Source organism: Bufo gargarizans, chromosome 3 (genome assembly GCF_014858855.1).
Source record: "Bufo gargarizans isolate SCDJY-AF-19 chromosome 3, ASM1485885v1, whole genome shotgun sequence".
NCBI lineage: Eukaryota > Metazoa > Chordata > Amphibia > Anura > Bufonidae > Bufo > Bufo gargarizans.
Window position 1 is genome coordinate 158,380,085 of NC_058082.1, and position 22,955 is coordinate 158,403,039.

Consider the following 22,955-nt stretch of genomic DNA (forward strand, 5'->3'; position numbering starts at 1 on the left):
AGCGGACGGCGGCGTAACGTCACTCACTCAGGTGACGCACCTGCTCCGCCCACTTTATGAATGAAGGAGGCGGAGCAGGCGTGTCACATGAGTAAGTGACGTTACGCCGCGTCCGCTCTACCTGTTACAGGAGCGTCATTGTAAAAGGTAAAATAAAGATGCAGTGACCGCCCACCCGCATAGCAACGAATCGGCGATTATTCGATAACTGGATTCGTCGACAACGAATCCAGTTATCGATTAATCGTTGCAGCCCTACTATCCATAAAACCACACATATGCAGGCCCCAAGATAAACTGTACTGAGGCAGGTACCAATTAGTGTGCCAGGATTCCACACCATCAAATGTATCCAGAAGTAGAAACATAAGGGGATAGCCACTCGGTCAAGGAGAGAAAGTACACAGGTCAGAGACAACTTTTTTTTTTTGTAATTCCATCCTGGTTTTGGCTTCCAAAACTGCATCAGGAAACCTGACCGTGTGGCCATACCTTTATTAAAAAAAAAAAATAATAAAATATGGAATTTAGCAAACACCCAGGTGAAATTACCTCATTTCGTGCAGCTGCTGCCCGGTGCAAGGGAGTAAGCCAGATTGAATCCTTTGCATTAACATTAGCACCTAGAGACAAAATGGAAACAAAGTTACTTTTGGTAACCATATTTATAGAGTTCATATAGTATTTTATTTAACAAACTACTTAATGGAAAATAGGTCATCCGAAGAGGATTCATTGTTCACAGGAATGGTTTAGAGGCAAACTGCAGTACAGGAGCGTAATTTGTAAGGGTGCTGCCACATGTTAAGGTTTTTTTTATGCCATTTTTGAAGCCAAAACCAGGAGTGGGTTAATAAAAAATATATATATAAAAAAATAAAATTGTCTAATACTTTCTTTTTTTATGATCCACACCTGATTTCGGCATAAGAAACTGAACATATGGAAGCACCATTTACCCCCTGTGCTGCATGAATGATATAGAAGGTGGGAGGGATTCAGAGGCACACAATATGGCACTAGTGAGACTTTACTACAAGCCCAATAATGCCTTGCATGTACCTCTCCTAGCTGCTGCTCCCTCCACTGTGTACCACAACCTGGCCACACATGAGCGAGAGGCAGAGAATAATGATCAGTGTGCCACTGCTAGGTAGGTAGAATGGTGGGCATGCATGACCTGAAGGGAAAAGCATCGCTAGAGTGATATCCAACCAGCTAGACAATGTAGAGGGTGTCAATCTAAAAGTAGATATATAAACTTTTAATAAAGTTTCAATTTTGAATCTTATTTTAATACACAGGATTATTTGCCTCATGGAACAAACCATTCAATCATTAATTCAGAAGTTGAAAAAACAGTAGTCAGTGGAAGCATTAACCAACAAGTAGTCATCCATAACTTACCGGACTGTATTAATAGCTCCATAACAGGGATGTCTCCTAAGTAGGCAGCAGCATGCAGAGGCGTGCGCCTCTCTTGGTCCTGCAAAAGCAATGTATACATTATATTAGAATATTTTACAGGACTCAACCAGATCAGGATTGTGCTATTCGGAAAATGTCATGCCCGAACGGTGCCCCACAGCCTGGTGGTATGTTATCACAAATACTATAGGTGGTGGCAATGGGAGATTTAGGTGACAAAGGAGAAAGACAGGGAACTCATGTGCACGGATGAATTTTACAGGCGTGTTCACATTCAATTATGTGATTTTTGGCTGCATGGATTGTACACATGAAACGCATGCTTTCGCCTGTACAAGCTGCGGGACTAACTAGGATAATTCACAGTAAACCGTGCATGGTGTTACCACATGGAAGCAAGAATATGTCCTAAAGGAGTGAGAAGATGAGCAATAATCACACCCTCCGGACTGCAGACATTTTTAGTAAAAAGGTGCCCATGGGTGTAAAGTGTTGGGTGGTGTCACAGTATTTCAGATGTCTACTTTTTGAAAATGTATATGGGTTTGATATGTTTCCTTTATGGTTTAACTCCGTTTTGTTACTTACCAAAGCGTTGACATTTTCCTTTTGGCTCAATAGCAATTGTACTTCTTCTAGGTTGCGATTGAATATTGCTTGGACCAGTGAATGCTACAAAGAAAAACAAAACAAAAAAAAACAAAACACTGCATTATATGTAAAATAGTAAAGCGGTACCAATGTTTTATCCACACCAAAGACCCTTCTTATGGACGTTATGCTATCAGATTTGCAGAGGATTGTGAGCTCTTTGTAATCAGAATTTCTATATAGATATCAATGATCCAAAACAACTGCACAGCATTATTCACCTCTTAGGGGGCAAGCAACGCAGGCGCTAAGAAATCAAGACAAGCCCACCAAGGTGGGTGATCAGTGGACAATAGAAGGGAAGAAAAAAATAAAATATAATAATAAATATATATATATATATATATATATATATATATATATATATATATATATATATATATATATATATAAAAAAAATCAGAGCAAGACCCCATTCACGCAACCACATGACCGCAAAAGGCAGACCGTAATCGATGGACACTGGCCGTGTGAACCCATTGACTTGAATGTGTCTGCGATCTGCAAGATAGGACATGTCCGTGTTTTGTGGTCCACAACATGGGTAAAACGGCCATATGGTTGGGTGAATTGGCCCTAAAGGTGGGTTTACATATACCAATAAGCAGCACACAGTCGGCTATTCGGTCAGCGAGGGTGAAGTGCTGTGTTTACATGTAGTGATCACCTCCACAGTATGAGGATGAGCAATCGCTAATTCATATAGCTGCATTGCTCCTGGGTGGCAGATCGCTGTTTGCTGCACAAGAGTCATAATTTAGGCGTCTGCGCGAATGACAAGATCACCCAATGAACGAGAGTTTCACTCATTCATCGGGTGATGTGCGACACCTTTACAACGGCAGATTGTCCTCGGCTGGCTTCACACAGCAGATTTTGTAGCAGAAAATTTCTGCTTCTGAAAATCATTTCCTTTCATTTAAATGGGGCTTGCAGAAATCCATGTGCTTCCCAACAATGAATGCAACCAACTTTCTCCAACAAAATCTCCGACATGTGAAGGAATCCTTATGAGATCCAAAGAGACTATTGTATGCTAAGTTGTCAAGGAGACCAAAATATCTGTTCTGTTAGCTGAACAACTCAAAGTATTAAACACAATCGTCCAAAGAATCAAAGTAGTAGATCTAAATAACGAGAGTCTCAAAATGTACTTATAAGAGGCCTTATAGTCAAGAATCTTGTTTCTAAAATGATAATATCACCAGTGGGAATGCAGGACACCCATTCCCTTGTAAAAATGTTCCCAGAGCCTCAGGGACTATTTTATTTAAGGACGATCGTTTGTTGGTGGCTGGAAGACCACTCCATAAAGGAGGTTTCAGACAATTTTTTTTGAACCTCTCGAGCATCCAGCAATTTTCCATTCACATATATATATTATATATATTTTTTTTTAATATACACATACCCCTAGGGGACTTTAACATGCAATCATCTGATCGCCTCTCCCGTAGACTGCAATCACAACACTGCAGTCTATGGGAGATTTACATTTATCAAACTGGTGTAAAGTATAACTGGCTTAGTTGCCCATAGCAACCAGATTCCTCCTTTCATTTTCCAAAGGAGCGGTCCAAAATGAAAGGAATGATTGGTTGCTATGGGCAACTAAGCCAGTTCTACTTTACACCAGTTTGAGAAATGACCCCCGATGTTCCTATTGAAGCCCTGCCACAAGAAGGGCCCGATAGGAACTTCACTATGGCAGATCTCTCAAAAGGCCTAATGTTGCCATAGCAGCCAAATGGCTCCCTTGATCTCAGAGCAGGGATTCTGTGCGGTCCACAGTGGCACTGCACTCTTAGGAAAAAGACCCCCACCAGATGCTGTGGTCCAAACTGAAAACTACATCTGACAGATTAGGCTACTCTCACACTTGTGTTGTTAATTCCACTACTGAGATCCAGAAGATCTCAATACCGGAAGTAAATGGATCCGTTTTGATCTTGCGCATCAGGATGCAGCCGTTCTAAAAGGATGCGGTTGTGTGAAATAAAAAAAAAGGATCAGTCACTAAACACGTTGAGAGTCAACGGGTCTTTTAGGTTCCATAAAAAACAGATCCGTCACCATTGACTTACCTTGTTTTCAGTGCTGGATCTTTTTTTATGACTGGACATAAAACCGCAGGTTGCAGCGGCTCATATCTCCCGATTGGAGACATGGGCCTGGTACTGTTTGATAGCTGGCATTCCAGTTTTCATACAAGACCAAAAAGACAGCATTATCAGAACATCAACAGGAGATATCACTGTTGGAAATAGAGTTAGGAGTCATTGTGGTAAAACCTGCTTTTACCTTCAGCTGTATTCGTTGCATCCCGATTTCTATCAGTGATATCTTCCCCTGTACTGAAAATATTGCTGTCATTCTGGTATTGTCTGAAGGCTTGGAATGCCAGACCATACCTCTAGCTGCTATCAATCCAGGGATGTGAGCAGTTAGAGAGAAAGGGGGGGGGGTATAGAAATGTGACATCAGTGTAGTGACCCACATTATAAAATTATGTCATTTTTACCACACCGTGAACACTGTAAAAATCAATTCCACAAAAGGTAAAAATTGCTGTTTTTTTCCCTCTCCCCCTAAAATAAAATAAGTTATATAATCACTTTATATACCCCAAAATGGTTCCTAATAACCCTACAACTCATCTCGCAAAATAAAAATTAGAAGTTATGACTGCTAGAACACAAAAGGAGAAGTTACTGGCCCTCAAGGCTAAACTGAATTGCCACTAAGGGGTTAAAAATGCAGAGTTGTGCTCCAACAAGATTTATTGGTAGATTTTTAATATTAATAAAAAAAATAAAAATAAAACCTCTCTATATACACACACACATACACAGTACAGACCGAAAGTTTGGACACACCTTCTCATTCAAAGAGTTTTCTTTCTTTTCATGACTATGAAAATTGTAGATTCACACTGAAGGCATCAAAACTATGAATTAACACATGTGGAATTATATACATAACAAAAAAGTGTGAAACAACTGAAAATATGTCATATTCTAGGTTTTTCAAAGTAGCCACCTTTTGCTTTGATTACTGCTTTGCACACTCTTGGCATTCTCTTGATGAGCTTCAAGAGGTAGTCACCTGAAATGGTTTTCACTTCACAGGTGTGCCCTGTCAAGTTTAATAAGTGGGATTTCTTGCCTTATAAATGGGGTTGGGATCATCAGTTGCGTTGTGGAGAAGTCCGGTGGATACACAGCTGATAGTCCAACTGAATAGATTGTTAGAATTTGTATTATGGCAAGAAAAAAGCAGCTAAGTAAAGAAAAACGAGTGGCCATTATTACTTTAAGAAATGAAGGTCAGTCAGTCCGAAAAATTGGGAAAACTTTGAAAGTGTCCCCCAGTGCAGTCACAAAAACCCATCAAGCACTACAAAGAAACTGGCACACATGCGGACCGCCCCAGGAAAGGAAGACCAAGAGTCACCTCTGCTGCGGAGGATAAGGTCATCCGAGTCACCAGCCTCAGAAATCGGAGGTTAACAGCAGCTCAGATTAGAGACCAGGTCAATGCCACACAGAGTTCTAGCAGCAGACACATCTCTAGAACAACTGTTAAGAGGAGACTGTGTGAATCAGGCCTTCATGGTAGAATATCTGCTAGGAAACCACTGCTAAGGACAGGCAACAAGCAGAAGAGACTTGTGTGGGCTAAAGAACACAAGGAATGGACATTAGACCAGTGGAAATCTGTGCTTTGGTCTGATGAGTCCAAATTTGAGATCTTTGGTTCCAACCACCGTGTCTTTGTTCGACGCAGAAAAGGTGAACGGATGGACTCTACATGCCTGGTTCCCACCGTGAAGCATGGAGGAGGAGGTGTGATGGTGCTTTGCTGGTGACACTGTTGGGTATTTATTCAAAATTGAAGGCATACTGAACCAGCATGGCTACCACAGCATCTTGCAGCGGCATGCTATTCCATCCGGTTTGCGTTTAGTTGGACCATCATTTATTTTTCAACAGGACAATGACCCCAAACACACCTCCAGGCTGTGTAAGGGCTATATGACCATGAGGGAGAGTGATGGGGTGCTGCGCCAGATGACCTGGCCTCCACAGTCACCGGACCTGAACCCAATCGAGATGGTTTGGGGTGAGCTGGACCGCAGAGTGAAGGCAAAAAGGGCCAACAAGTGCTAAGCATCTCTGGGAACTCCTTCAAGACTGTTGGAAGACCATTTCAGGTGACTACCTCTTGAAGCTCATCAAGAGAATGCCAAGAGTGTGCAAAGCAGTAATCAAAGCAAAAGGTGGCTACTTTGAAGAACCTAGAATATGACATTTTCAGTTGTTTCACACTTTTTTGTTATGTATATAATTCCACATGTGTTAATTCATAGTTTTGATGCCTTCAGTGTGAATCTACAATGTTCATAGTCATGAAAATAAAGAAAACTCTTTGAATGAGAAGGTGTGTCCAAACTTTTGGTCTGTACTAAATATATATATATATATATTTTTTTTTTTTTTTTTCTGTGACTGAGGAGGTTACATGGGTTATTCTAGGATGTTAATCCAGATTGCCTATCCTCAGGGTGTGCAAATCAACAGATGGGAGGGGGGTCGGACACCCTGCACCCCTGCCGACCAGAGGTTTCAGAGTGGCTCTGGAACTACAGGGCTCCTCCATTGTAACCCTCAGTGGGAGCAGCGCTGCCGTGACCAGTTCAATGATCACATCTTTTATACCCGCAAAAAGTATTCCCTTGTGTAATCAGGAATATGCCCATCACTTGTAACAGAAACCTTACAAGAGAGGGCATGAATGATCTCATGAATGATTGTGCATAAAGAGAAACAAGGCGAGTGTGCCCTCAAATGTTGCAGAGTTTTCTGCAGTCAAATCCACCAAATAAACACATTCCCAATGTTATCCCAGGGCAGGGGTCAGCAACCTCCGGCACTCCAGCTGCTGCGAAACTACAATTCCCAGCATGCTCCATAATTTTTTATGGGAGTTTGGAGAAGAGCAGACAGAGTACATATGCATGCTGGGAATTGTAGTTTCACAAATGCTGGAGTGCCGGAGGTTGCCTACACCTGTCCTAGGGGATGAAGAGCGTCAACACCTGCTTTCTGTGCCGCTGCAGAATATTAAATCACCAGCAACATCATTCAAAAACTAAATACCATCCTATTCTGTGGCAGAAAAATCGGAAACTTTGTCAAGTCACCTGTGGAACTTGTTGGGGAAGATTCCGCAAAGTGAGCGGGCACCCTTATTGTCTAATACAAATATAAGTAAATGAGCGTCAGCAGACTTGGTATATCATCGACTGTTAATTGCAGTTCATCTGCCCATGGAAAATGAACCCCAAGTAGGTCTAGGTCTACTCGGCGACATTTGTCGCGCGACAATAAGTCGCACGACAGATAGGGCGCAACATTTTGTTGCACTAATGTCGCGCGACAATTTTTATAATGGCAGTCTATGGTGTCGCACTAACATGCGACATGCTGCGACTGTGACGCAACAGTCGCAGAAAAATCCATCTCGAATGGATTTTCTGCGACTGTTGCGTCGCAGTATGTTGCAGTGCGACACCATAGACTGCCATTATTATAATTGTCGTGAGACACTAGCGCGACAAATGTCGTAGTGTAGACTAGGGCTGCAGTAAACGAATATTTTTGTAATCGAGTAATCTAATAAGAAAAAGCTACTTAAAATAACGTACGTAATTAGGTATGTATAAAGTTATTGGTTTGAAGGGGTTAATAACTTTATACATGCCTAATGCCAAGGTGCTTCCATTAACCCCTCCAAACCAATAACTTTATACATGCCCATTGGGTTTGGAGGGGTTAATGGAAGCACCTTGGCATTAGGCATGTATAAAGTTATTGGTTTGAAGAGGTTAATGAAAGCACCTTGGAGGTGCCTTCATTAACCCCTCTCTAAACCAATAACTTTATACATGCCAAGGTGGTGCTTGCAGCCTCCATTAACCACTCTCTCTCCATCTGCCTCCCCCCAGCCTCTGATCTGCTTGCCCCCAGCCTCTGATCTGCCCCCCCCCAGCCTCTGATCTGCCGCCCCCCCCAGCCTCTGATCTGCCTCCCCCCCCAAGCCTCTGATCTGCCTCCCCCCCCCCAAGCCTCTGATCTGCCTCCCCCCCCCCCAAGCCTCTGATCTGCCTCCCCCCCCCCCCAAGCCTCTGATCTGCCTCCCCCCCCCCCCCAAGCCTCTGATCTGCCTCCCCCCCCCCCCAAGCCTCTGATCTGCCTGCCCCCTCTGGTAACGCAACCCCCCCACCCCCCCTTCCTCCCCAGTATTAATCATTGGTGGCAGTGGCTACAGGGTCCCCCTCCTCCCCCCATCATTGGTGGCAGTGTCAGTTCCGATCGGTTACCATGGCAGCCAGGAGCCACGCTACTGAAGCCCCGGCTGCCATGGTATGTTAGTGAGCAGAGAGCAGCGCATTATACTCACGTGCGCTGTGGCCGCCGGTCGCTCCTTCTTCTGTCTGTGCGGCGGATTGCTAATGCTTACAGCATTAGCAATGCGCCGCACAGACCTATGAGAAGGAGCGACCGGCGGCCACAGCGCACGTGAGTATAATGCGCTGCTCTCTGCTCACTAACATACCATGGCAACCAGGACTTCAGTAGCGTCCTGGCTGCCATGGTAACCGATCGGAGCCCCAGCATTACACTGCTGGGGCTCCGATCGGAACTGACACTGCCACCAATGATGGGGGGGGGGGGGGGGGGGGGGGGGGGGGGGAACGACCCTGTGGGATATGGCCGGCACAGTCATTGGTAGCGCAGTGGCCACAGTCCCTCCCCTCCTCCTACTCCGTCCTCATTGGTCTTCAGCGGCAGCCGCGCACAGTGGGGAGGGAGAGACTCCCTCCTCCTCCCTCAGCTGTGCCGGCCGGCTCAGTCCTGCCTCTCTGGCCTCCGGAGGACACGGAAGCGGTGAGTGAGACGCTTAATTTCACTCCCGCTCCGTGATCACATGATCTAAACGATTCCTCGATGCAGGGAAACTGCATCGATGAATTTTTTGACTCGATTTAATCGAGTTATTCGAATAATCGTTTCAGCCCTAGTGTAGACCTAGCCTTAGGCTACTTTCCCACTCACGTTTGGTGCAGATCTGTCATGGATCCGGTCAGATAATACAACCATCTGCATCCGTTCAGAACGGATCCGTTTATATTATCTTTAACATAGCCAAGACAGATCCGTCATGAACACCATTTAAAGTCAATGGAGGAGGGATCAGTTTTCTATTGTGCCACATTGTGTGTCAGAATGGATCCGTTTGGCTTAGTCTCGTCAGGCGGACAGCAAAACCCTGCAGGCAGCGTTTTGGTGTCTGCCTCCAAAACGTAATGGAGATGGAACGGAGGCAAACTGATGCATTCTGAGCAGATCCTTTTCCATTCAGAATGCATTAGGGCAAAACTGATCAGATTTGGGATCAGGATACTGATTGTCTATACTTGGGATGTGCCATCAACATCAGATGGGTGGGGTCTCCAATGATGGCGGGTTTACATGGCCCGATTGTCGGGGATAAAAGTTCCTGCAAACGTTTGTTCCCAAAATCAGGTGAAACTGTCGTTAGTGCTGGCACCTACGGTAAATTATTTCTGGGCAGCAGATGGGTTCCATCTAAACAGTGATCTACTGCCCAGAAAGAATGCAGTTTTTTTTTTTTTCTCACAATATTTTTATTATTGTAATGACACTGTTTTAATGTCAAACATTAGTGTGGACGCAGCCACTCGGGATGATAAACACATTTATATATCAAGAATGCAGCTTTTTGAGGACGCTCTCATAATGTGGAGGTGATCCCAGAGCGTTCCTTCCCGATAAATCGGCTGCTCCTCTGGCACCATAAGGCACCCCGCAGATCAGCAGTGTGAAGCTACTGTAGCGGGACAAAGCTGCGATACCCTGAGCCGCAACTACCAAGTAGACAGCATGCCGGTCGGTGTACCGAGGTAAACAGAAGGGGTAGGGATCTGATGAGGACAATCTCACTGAAACAGTCTATCCCGAGTACAGGCCATCAATATCCCGAAGCGGGGCAACTGCTTTAAACATTGTTTTGTAACCTCCTTCATAATCGCCTCCAAGATTTCTCCCGTGCATCCCCCGCACTCTGGAACTCGCTACACCAACATATCAGACTCATCTACAGTGGAATCCTTCAAAAGAAACCTGAAAACCCACCTCTTCAGACAAGCTACAACCAGTGACCCTGCTGCCTCTATACCGCCATTATCAACTTCACCTTCACCTACTGTGTCCTTCTCCCATACCATGTAGATTGTAAGCCCTCACGGGCAGGGCCCTCTCTCCTTCTGTACCAGTTTGTAACTCATCTTGTTTATGCTTAGTGCAATTGTCTGTATTATGTATGTGTACCCCTCATCATATGTACAGCTTTATATAACAATACCATTGTGAGGAAACCTCCAAAACCACATTGAGCTGCCATATGAAGACTATAAAAAAGCAATGCTGAAAAAAATGCCACAAAACAGCCCATAAATGAGGACAGACTGTTCTGCAGCGCTAACAAGAACAGCATGCCTCATATACAGCAGTTTCTAATAACCATAAGGACTAGCTTTTCTTATGCGACACGTGAATGCACCCTACAGAGGCCAAGTAGCCTGCCAGGAACGCACTAATATGTTCAGCTAAACAGTAGGCAGGGTGCTGGCACAGCATGGAGACTTACTGGCGGTACGGCACAGCATGGAGACTTACTGGCGGTAATCCATGGGAAACTAATATGCAAAGCGGTGTCTGGCTTAGCTGTATTCCCTCGTCAAATCCTAAGACTTGTTGGAAATTTGGATTTTGACTCATAGGGATGCACTTCCAAGAAGTGGTACCGGCGAGGTGTTCTCTTCCTTGGGAGATACCTCTTTGCATAGCCAGAGTCCAAAGGTTGGTGGGGATGCTGGGTGCTAACCACTGATAAAAGAGTATGTCCATCAGTCAGGTGGTCGTGGTGGGCAGTCACTGTGGTGACATGAGGTGTCGTCTCTGACCACCAAGCACTAGAATAATGACATGCAAAATGCAATGAGCAGACCTCCAAGCGAGGACAGCACAAAGATAATAAAGTGGCAATGGACAGATCCCATTAACCCCTTCACGCTGCACTGACTTTCCTTTTTTTTTTTTTCCCCCCCCCATTTTCTACTCCCCACTTCCAGGAGCCATGACTTATTTTTCCAATCACATAGCTGTATGAGGGCTTAGAATAGAATCTGATCAGTGGGGGTCTGACATCTGGCACCACTGCTGATCAGCTACATAAAGAGACCGCAGAGCTCTGGTGAGCACTCCGGCCTCCTCACAGCGCCATACGTTGTAAAGTGGCTGTCTTTGGCATTGCAGCCCAGCCCCAGTCACTAGAATCGGCTGCGCCTAGGCCATTAGAAGTCACTGACCTAGGAGAAGGGCTCTCTTCAAACAGATGATCAGTGGAGGTTGTTGGGAATCCACCCATCTGATACCTATGACTATTCTGAGGATAGGCCATCAATATTAAACTCCTGGAAAATCCCTTTAATGGGAGGAATATGATGCTAGTTATAAATTTTACAGCTACAGATCATATCTCCTGTTGACAACAGATGGGGCAGATTTACTAAACCTATATATGGCCATTTATTAGACATTCTAGGCGCAGACACATTAGCAAATCTGGGCCAATGAGACATAAGGGACATAGCTGCCATGACAAGAAAGGCTATCTCCGCACTTGACATTTCTACAGGAAATCTGCAGCAGAAAGAATGAACCAAATATGCCAAGAAGTGAACAAAAAAGTGCAGATTTTCTGCAAATTTCACTAAAGGGTGAAATCTGCAATGAAAATCCACGGTATAATCTGACATGATGCCGATTTCAAATCTGCTCTACAAGTCAACTGAATTAAAGAGATTGTCCAAAATCTCGGAAACCCCTACAATGTGTTAAAATAAAAACCCAGGCTCAGTTCTCTGTGGTGACTTTACAGGGACACTCCTGGATTCGGGACCTCATCGCTGCAGCCCGCATAGGACAGTGATTGGCTCCAGCGGTTCATGTGCCATACACAGACACGTCACTGCGGCTGTATGAAAAGAAACAACTGGACAGCGCTGCGGAGCTCTCACACTTCTGCAGCATAACCGCAACATGTGAACACGCACTTAGGCCTCTTTTACATGAGCAATATGGAATGTCAGGCTCTGTTCAGGGAAAAACTGATGGATTTGCAACCAAGAGTGCGCTCAGTTTTCAGGATTGCAACGGTCTTTCATGTGTGAAGAAAAACCAAAAAATAAAAGTCTACCATACATCTCATGGCAATAGTCAGTGAAAAAATGCATTGCATCCAGATGCACAATATAGAACATCACCAAAAGAGGTACAATACAGTGTGGGCTCAGCATGCATGTTGAACCTGCATTCCCTGAATTTAATGGAGGTCAGTATGGCACCAGCGGAGGTAGTATTTAGTGTAGATTCCTGTCTTAAAGAGATCGCCTCGTCGCTGGCGGACAGGTAAAACTAACTTTGTACAAAAATGTATTTGACAAAAATCTCACATTTATACAATGAGCATAGAATTCCCACTAGTACGTTTTCTATCGCGAGTATGGCACTATTGTATTTACTTTATCATTTGTGTTTGCAGAGGGCTGTAGCATGTTTTTTTTTTTTACAATATAATAGACGCCGTGATTTTTCCTGAATGCAAAGATGATACATGAAAAACAGCATTCATTTACACAGATGAATGGGTCAGGATTGAGTTGTCAGTTTGCAATAAAACGGAACACATCCAGACAGAAAACTCGTTGGTGTTAAGGTAGCTTTTGGGTGGCTGCAAATTTGTGTGCACACAATCTGCACTATTTATTGTGGTGTGGGTGTGTTTTTTGTGCAGATTCCGTTTACATTAATAACCCCCACTGAAGTCACAGCAGAGCGCGTGGCAGGAAGAGCACTGGATTCTGCGAGCGGAGGCGGCAGTGTCCGGACCAGGCCGTTATCTGAGGGTCATTTGTATTTGGGGGTATGATCTGAGGTCTTATCAACATTGGGGGATATAAACTGCGGTCTCATTGAGGGTCTATTTAACATTGGGGGGTCTGATCTGAGGTCTAATGATAAATATTTATTTTCTTACTCCTCCTCTAAAACCTAGTGCGTCTTATGGGCAGGGCGAAAAATACGGTAATTCTCGCAGTGCACTGCCACCCTTCAGGTGCACCCATGGCTATACTGCAGATTTGTGCGAAGGATATCCACAGCATTTTACAGTACCAGCAGCAGTGGCCGTGCTTGTACATTATAGGAAAAAAAGCACCAGCTTATGTGCACTCCCGCATTCTCAGCTACCAGAAAGGCTAACACTTTTTCCTATAGTGTGTAAGTACGACCACCGCTAATGGATTGCAGGGTGATCGTAACCATGGAAACAAGCAACGCATAGTATGATTGAAAAATGAATCCAGCCAAAGGAAGCAATATGAACACTCACAATACATTAGTAAGTGGCTTGTATTAAATGGGTTGTCCGAGTTATGGAAGAAAAAAAACAAAAAGATAGCACTGTAAATCTGATGGTCAGCAATATATAACTGAGCTAAGCAAGTTTTAAGCAAAAAAATAATATATATATTAATAATAATAATAATAATAATATCTATTTCCTCATGTCCCTGGTTCTCTTCTGGCCCTTTGTTTACTTGCAATAACAATCTCTGCCCTTCCCCCCCGCACTGCTAAGGGAGTAAATACAAGTGCTGCCCTGAGCGACATGTCTGCCTGCTGGGAGACTCAGCAGCATGTTGTATGTGTAGAACTACAAGTCCCAGCTGTATAATGACACTGCTGATACACACAGGATCTTCCCCCTACCTGCAATGCTCTTCAAAACTTCTCTTTCAGCTCCTGTGCCCAGCATTTGTCTCCTCACTGCCTGCAGCTACACAGTAAACACTTCAGACCCGAGTCTGTGCAGCTAAAGGGGTTAAGAATCCTTGGGGGGAGCAATAAGCAGCGGCAGTGCAGGGGGGGCGTGGCCAGCAGTGACCTCTCCTGTACAGATCTCTCAGGCTTGTGCACAACATTATCAGAGCAGGGAGAGAGGCTGACATCACAGGTCATGTGACCCTCAGTGAAATCTCAGAAAGCAGCCCCTGGAGATAAAGTGAGTTAATTGGAAACCTGTTACATTTGCTTAGAGACATAGAAAGAATAAAAAATAATAATATAACTCGGACAACCCCTTTAACTTTCTCTACATGATAAATGCATCTGCTGAAGTGAGACTTTAACAAAATACATCCACATGCTGTGAAAAAAATAAAAAAATAAATGCAGTACAAGACGACCCAAGGTGCGGATTTCCACCGTTTAACCCTTTGCAAAACAGAGGGTGAAAGTTGCTGCACAATCCACACATAATTCATGCAGATTTGGCAAATTTAAATACAGGCAGCAGCACAGACGCCAGGCCACACTACTGGCATCATGGCTCCCACCGCTGAGTGGCATGTGACACTGACGGGCTGCGGTGGTCACATGCAGAACACAAAGACCGCCAGAGCGTCAGCAGAGGCCGTTTTTATAAAATTTTGGGCTCTTTTTATGACTTTCAAGAGTTGGACAACCCCTTTCGGATACACTGTTTGGGGACGTTAACCGCAGGGGCTCTAATACGATTCTGAATGTCAAATGTGCGCTGTTTTTCTCCCTGCACATGCGGTGGGTGAAATCTAAATCTGCCACAGTAATTTTAATGCTGCGGAATAAAAACACGCACAGGGGTCAATTTCTGTACGGATTTTTTTCCTAAGCGTGCAGATAAGAGGCCATAAAATTCCTGCAGATGCTCACAATGACGCCCCGTCAGATCTCTATCTGCCAACCACAATGGCCATCATAACGAGGGCAGGGGTCGCCCAGCTTTCCCAGCCCCCCGATTTAGAGGACCCTTACACTGTAAATCTAGTTGCCAAAACAGTTGGGTGACGACCCGTGGGTGATCATACCAGTGGTCACCCTACACGCACCCATGGGTGGTCTACATGGGCACCATAGTGGCGCACAGGGCTAGATTATCTGATAATAAGGCCTCATGCACACCAAACTTATTTTTTTTCGTTTACAGGGAGTTTTTTGCGCTCCGTATACGGAACCATTCATTTCAATGGTTCTGCAAAAAAAACACAACACGTAATGTACTCCGTATGCATTCCATTTCCGTTGAAAGATAGAACAAGTCCTATTATTGCCTGCAAATGACGTTCCGTGGCTTCATTCAAGTCAATGGGTCCGGAAAAAAATATAAAAAATACGGAATGTTCTCTGTACATCTTCCGTATCCGTTCCGCTTTTGCGAAACCATCAATTGAAAATTGTATGCCCAGCCCAATTTCTTCTATGTAATTACTGCATCATATGCCATACGGAAAAACGGAACTGAAACAAAAAACGGACTGCAAAACACTGATAAAGCCATACAGGGGATAGTCAGATCTGTAGGAGAACTACAAGAATCAGCCCTGCAATAGACGACGCCATCGCCCAGGGAGATGACTAAGGGCTGTCCGTCCTAGAAAGGGTTAACCGCATATGATGATGTAAGCGCAGCCAGGGGTCTGTACACACGAGCAGTACGGCGGGCGTATCACGACCACTGCGGTGCCGCGGCCCAGTGACCGCCCGGCGGTGAAGAAGCGGCCCCGGCCGTCTTTCCCTCAGCCGCCGCTAGCGCCGTGCAGCGCAGGCCTCAGCGCACACACAGGCCTGCAGCGCAGCTAGGCCGCAAACTCCAGCCCGGCCTACACGCCGCTCTGCCACCGCCGCGCTCCTCACCTGGTCAGTGATTTCGAGGACTCCCATGTCCTGCGGTCAGTCAGCATGGAGGTCCCGTCATGAGGGGCTATCTCCCGCGGAACGGACAACAGAGAGCGGCTGGGGGCGCCTGATATGCGCCTTCTCTTCGGTCCTTTTTCTTATTGCTGCAGGAAGCCAGGGCCCGCCTACCGCTAGAGCTCACAGCGCCCTCTGCTGCTGCAGTACACCTCGCTGCACATTACTAAACAGGTCTACGCAGCGCCCTCTAGCGAACGATAAGGAGAGAGCGCGGTGAACGCGTAAACATCTGCAGAGCATTGGCGGGACAGCGCCATCTCGTGGCTGTGAAGTACTGATGTCGCCAATTACTGAAGGAAGCAGAGATTTATGTGAAAAACTAGTGAACACGTGGGAGCACACACATAATAAGAATGTTTACCTAATTTGACATGGAATAGAAATAAAAATTTGCAAGTATATACACCACGTTAGGGTCGGGGCTCCATGCCACAGATGGTGTGCAGAGATAAATGGAGTCTTCCCTCACATAGGGATGAGCGAACTTGTGTTTTCGAGTTCGGCGTACAAAGTTCGGGTTATCTAAGAAATCCGTTATGGATTCCGCTACCACAGACCACAAGTTCACTCATCCCTACACACACACTTGTCAAGGGTGGTGCTTCTGATGGACTAGTCAGTCATCTGCTCCAATAGAAACCATGCAATTCATTCAGATTTTATTGTGAAAACACAAATATCCAAAATACGATCCAAATGAATAAAGTGTATTATGAATTGCAAGAATGCAAGTGAATATGTAAAACCGGATGTTTCGGTCCACCGGCCCCTCCTCAGCGGTACAACTATTACAGAGTCCTCTGGATCGTCTGATGTACCCAGGCACAGATTTAGGGCTAGTTCACACGAACGTGTGCTGCCCAGTTCCGTATAGATCCGCAATACACGACACTGTTCTGTGGCCATTCCGCATCACGGATGCGGACCCATTCAGTTCAATGGGTCCGCAAATCCGGAGATGCGGAACGGAAGCAAGGAACGGAACACTACGGAAGCACTACGTAGTGCTTCCTGGGGTTCAGTTCCGTGCTTCCGCACCGCAAAAAGATAGAACTTGCTCTATCCTTTTGTGGAACGGAAGGATGGCGGACCCATTCAAGTAGTTGGGTCTGTGATCACCATGCGCCTGCCCTTACGGACATTGCCCGTGCATTGCGGACCGCAATTTGCGGACTACAGCACGGGCTTCACACGTTCATGTGAACAAGCCCTTAGGCCTCCTGCACACGACCGTATAGTTTTGCGGTCCGTTTTAAACGGATTCGTTTTTCAATTTTTTGTTTCAGTAGCGTTTCCGTTCCATTTTGCCATTCCGTTTTTTCCGTTTTGGTTTCGGAAGAATACAATAATGTTTAAGGGTACTTTCACACTAGCGTTTTTGTTTTCCGGTATTGAGTTCTGTCACAGGAGTTTAATACCGGAAAAAAACTGCTCAGTTTTATCCTAATGCATTCTTAATGGAGAGCAATCCGTTCAGGATGCATCAGTTCAGTCCCGCTTACGTTTATTTTGGACGGAGAAAATACCGCAGCATGCTGCAGTTTTATCTCCGGCTAAAAATACTGAACACTTGCCGGAATGCAGGATCCGGCATTAATTTCTATTGAAGTGTATTAGTGCCAGATCCGACATTAAGTGTTCCGGAAAAACGGATCCGGCGCATGCGCAGACCTTTAAAAATGCAAAAAAAAATATTATTACCGGATACGTTTTTCCAGATGGCACTGGAGAGACGGGTCCAGTATTGCAATGCATTTGTCAGACGGATCCGCATCCGGATCCGTCTGACAAATGCCATCAGTTTGCGTCCGGATTGCCGGATCCGGCAGGCAGTTCCGGCGACGGAACTGCCTGCCGGAATCCTATGCCGCAAGTGTGAAAATACCCTAAATAGTAAGAACAAAAAAAAAAATGGGTTGGACATAAAATTTTGAATAGATGGTTCCGCAAAAAGGAACGGATACGGAATACATACGGATGCATTCCGTTTTATTTGAGGACCCATTGACTTGAATGTAGCCACAGAACGTGATTTGCGGGCAATAATAGGACATGTTCTATGTTTGAACGGAACGGAAATATGAAAATGAAAGGCATATGGAGTACCTTCAGGTTTTTTTGCAGATCCATTGAAATGAATGCTTCCTTATACGGAACGCAAATGGGAAAAAAAAAAAAAGTTTGTGTGCAGGAGGCCTTAGGCCTCCTGCACATGACCATATCCATATTGAAGTTTGCAATCCGTGGATTCGCGAAATACAGACACCTTCCGCGTGCAGTCCGCACTTTTCTCACTCTCATTATTAGAAATGACTATTTTTGTCTGCAATAAGGATAAGAATAGCACATGTTCTATAATATGCAGAACGCACACATGGATGCGGACAGCACACGGATGACATGATATTCTGTCTGTTATTTTTGTGGCTCCATAGAGATGAATGGGTCCGAGTGCAATCCGAAAATAAATACAGACTGGACATGGATGCAAAATACTATTGTGTGCATGAGGCCTATTTGTAATAACGATAAATGGAGCATCCATGTTTTTGGGTGAAGGTTTTTGTAATTATTATTTTTTTGAGGGTGAATGGGACCCTTTCATTTCAATGGGACGGCTATGTTGTATACACCTGAATAGAAACGAGCCATCCCAGAGAAATGAATGGGACAGCTTGTAATTACACCTTCTCCCCACTGTGATCTTGGTGGCAAGCAGGTAAACAACGAAGGGAAGGCAGCACTCACATGGAGCACGGCCTTCTCTTCAACCAGCTGATCATTGGGCCCCCAGGTGTCAGACCCCTACCGATCAGATATTGATAACCTATCCTGAGGATAGGCCATCGATATTCAAATCCTGGAAAACCCCTTTAAGAAGAGAGTTTAATAAATCTGATATTGAGCCATCAGAGAGTGTGGGAATCTGTCTCTTCCATTTGTCTATCACTGTCAGGGGATTAGTGAGGGTTCCGGTGGGCAGTAATAGGCCGAGATTAAACCTCTGGGCTCCTGGGTTTTAATAACTTCTATTAATGGGTACTGAGAAAATGTAACTGTTGGGTCTGGATACAAAGCCCCTAGAGCACATCTAAGCTGTAGATATGAAAAGAAAAGGGATCGATGAATATTGAATTTTTGTGTTACAGGATAGGTCTGAGGATAATAGGAACACCATCTGGTTATAAACACCCCCAAGCGTCACACCCAGGACAGTTAATACTACTACCTAGTCACTGTCTGGGGAATTAGGGGGCCAGGGTAATACAGTTGTCCCTCAACTGGGAAATAGGGGGCCAGGGTAATACAGTTGTCCCTCAACTGGGGAATTAGGGGGCCAGGGTAAGGGCTGTTTCACACGAGCGGATGCTGTGCGTGGCATCCTCTCCGTGAAAGAGTGCCAAGACCCGATGCGGACTGCAGAGGCACGGAGTATTAACATGACTGATAATGCTCCGTGCCTCTCTGTGATCTCTTTACTACGAAATCACAGTGAGAACTGTGATTTCGTAGTAAAGAGGTCACAGAGAGGCACAGAGCATTATCAGTCATGTTAATACTCCGTGCATCTGCAGTCCGCATCGGGTCTTGGCACTCTTTCACGGAGAGGATGCCACGCACGGCATCCGCTCGTGTGAAACAGCCCTAATACAGTTGTCCTTCAACTTACAATATTAATTAGTTCCGGGACGGTCATTGTAAGTTAAAACAATTGTAACTTGAGTCCATAACTCTATGGGAAACCAGTTTTTGGTTCCAAAGCCCAAAACTGTCATCCCAAAATAAGAAAAAGTGAAGTTTTAAGAAAAATAAGCCGATACCCAAGACAAATAATGCAAGTCCTTAATAAAACAGTCAGGAATAGATGCTGGAAGTTGTAAATCACTTTCTGTGGTGAGAGCAGGAGATAATCTAGGTCTGGATCTTGCATAGTACATACATGTACCAGAAAAATAAAATTAAGCTATAGCTTACCTGGTGTCCAAAGGATCAGTTCATCTTGGCACAGATAGGGGGCAGTACAGAACATATAGTACTGCAGAGGATCTACTAGACAACCAATAACGGTGTTTTACCAGTTAAATGGCCATGCTGATTGGTTGCATCTGAGACAGAGACAATGTATGTTAAGTCTAGTTACGATGGCCCAGAAAAGATCATTGTATGTTGAAACATTGTATCTCGAGGGATCACTGTACTTGAAAGTCTTGGTCATGCTCTTTCAACCAATGTTGGACATATTTAGTCGTGTGACATGTTGCATTTTCTTGCTGGAAGATCCCATCCGTCCCAAGGAAGAAAGTCAGCATATATGGGTATACATGATCTGCAAGGATAGGTTCATACCCAAATTAGTTGAGAATGCCTTCTACATGGGTGAGTGGGCCCACAAAAATTGAAGCCTTTTTGGCTGTTGCAACTTTATTATCAGACGTGCAGTGACCATCCATCTACTTCGGGGCCCCATTCGCAGTAGGGTTCACTGAACTATTGTACATGGATATTGTACATGGTTAGTAGCCCCCTAGTTCATTTTGGCGGTGAGCTGCTCCACTGCCGCGTGTCAGTCCGCCCTTGTGCACCTATGTAGTCCACCTCTCACATTTATGGCACGTGGTGCTCTGTAGTTTCCATGTTGCTTATTCACAATAGTGCCATTTGTCCACTTACTATACAGTTTCATCACAGCAGCACATGAACAGTTCACAAAGTGCACAATTTCAGAAATACTGCCACCCTTGGCCTGAAAGCCAATAATTATCCCTTTTTTGCAACTCTAATAAATAGTCCCTTTACCCATGACAGAAACAGGGATTCGTGTGCAGACAGCCTATTGCGTACATCATACACCCACCAAGCCAGCTCACAACACCTTCATGAGCTACACGCTGCCGACGTCAAAAGTGGTCATAATGTGTCTTGACTGTGTATATTCACCATGTCAATGAAAAGGAGGTAGTTAGCAAATATATTTTGATCAAAATTATTTGTACCCATCCACCACGACAAGGGAAACACTTTTAGATGGGACCCTACAATATAATGACCCCTCTCCTTGTGCCAACAGGCCTAAAATAAATTCAGGGAAAGTACGCTTGAGCTATATATAAAAACAGCCTGTGGAAAAGATACATAAACATCAGCACATCCTATAAAAATAAATAAATGCTCAGGTGCACATCGCTGCAGTTGAAAAAAAAAAAAAAGACAATGCAACAGCACTTTGAAAACAAAGACTACATGAACTAATGCTATATTCATTATATAAATTAATACGAGGTACTTAGCAAATATATTTTGCTCCAGATCATTTTTGCCCATCCACCACGGCAAGGTGACCTCTTTTGGACGGGAACTACAATGACTCATTTCATTTTGCCAGCAGGCTTCAAATGAATTCAGGGACAGCAGGCTCCAGCTATATACTTCACTAATTAAAAACAGCCTGTGGGAAAGATGGGTTTATTAGGATTGGACGACTTCCGAGCAGCTGTAGATTTCATTCTGGCGCATGGACAGCCGGGGGATGAGCCTAATTTATGACGAGGACTGCACCTCATCATAGTTGCAGCCTCTGGGCAGTGCAAGAGAATTCAAAGAATGTCGTAAAACGCCAGGTTTTGAATAAATCTCCCTGTATGTGCTGTGCCTTCCTGTAATGATATCAAGATTGTGCAGGTGACTATATTTCGGAGAACTTCCTCCACTGTATGTCTGCCTAGCGCTAGAAGAAGATAACTCAAGTTCTTACATTTGCAGTTGAATTTTTATTGTACGGTGAGAAGGGCTCTCTATCAGCAGTGGCAGCTGTTCAGAAGATAGGCCTCTTAACCCTCAGGTATAGTAATAGAAAGAGGAACAATAGGTGTCAGTAAAGGATTATGGAATGAGCAATGAAGTACTTTGGTTAGACATAATGACAGGTTGATTACCGCGTATTGAAAAAGAAGTCATCTGAGGTCAAGACTGAAAGTTTTGCATTACAAAAAGAACATAATGAGCGCATAATAGTCTGAGATGAGATCTGCAAATGATATTCCTTTATCATGAATAAAGAGACTATTATAATAAGATCTATCAGGATTGTCACGTACAGTTCACAGAATCCTGCCCTCCTCTAATACTAAATGATCCATACTGGTTATAGGTTAATGTATGAATTATTCACATAGAAACATAGAATGTGTCGGCCGATAAGAACCATTTGGCCCATCTAGTCTGCCCAATATACTGATTACTATGAATAGCCCTTGGACACACCGTGCGGCGGGCGGGACGGGTCGAGACCTATTCAACTTGAATGGGTCCGTGATCCGTCCGCACTGCAAACAAATAGAACATGTTCTATTTTTTTGCGGTGCGGAGGCACGGACAGAAACACCACTGAAGGTCTGCGTAGTGCTTTTGTGGGGTTCCGGGCTTCCGTTCTGCACCGCAGCTATGGATTTCGGACCCATTCAAGTGAATGTATCTGCATCCGTCATGCGGGGAGCACACGGCCGGTGCCCACATATTGCGGACCCCCTGTCTGCACGGCCACAATACAGCCACGGCCGGCTGTGTGCATGAGGCCCAAGAATGGAGTGGAAGCTTGCATGTACAACCTGCCATTCTGTTAGTACAGGGGCACAGGACCCCCATTCTTGTGAATGGTTGGGATTCATCCACTCAATGATCAGATACTTATTTCCGATTCTGCAGATAAGTCACCTGTACTTTATAGTGACAGACCCACTGATTTCAGCTGTTTATTTATGGCTGTCAGTCAGTACTTTTAGAGAACTGACATCTTGTACCCCGATGCGTGCAATAGCATTGCGACAAAAATAAGTCAGATGAGGCCCATTTTTACTTCTGTGTTAGACCATAGAAGACTCATTATAAACTTCTTATGAGATGGTATAAAACCCCCAAATTTCTTTATCACTATAAGAC

At 44.6% G+C, this 22,955-nt stretch overlaps 1 protein-coding gene across 1 annotated transcript in view; it reads right to left on the bottom strand.

The window, feature by feature from the left end:
- The window catches only part of ANKRD52 (ankyrin repeat domain 52), a 68,459-nt gene extending 52,361 nt beyond the window's left edge, over positions 1–16,098 (bottom strand). Inside the window, exons 1-4 of the mRNA XM_044285260.1 lie at positions 15,960–16,098; positions 2,017–2,100; positions 1,408–1,486; positions 553–623 (exon numbers count right to left, since the gene is read on the bottom strand). Coding sequence (XP_044141195.1) covers positions 553–623; positions 1,408–1,486; positions 2,017–2,100; positions 15,960–15,986 — 261 coding nt within the window. The 5' untranslated portion in view covers positions 15,987–16,098. The remainder of the gene's footprint in view (positions 1–552; positions 624–1,407; positions 1,487–2,016; positions 2,101–15,959) is intronic.
- Between the last annotated feature and the right edge of the window lie 6,857 nt (positions 16,099–22,955).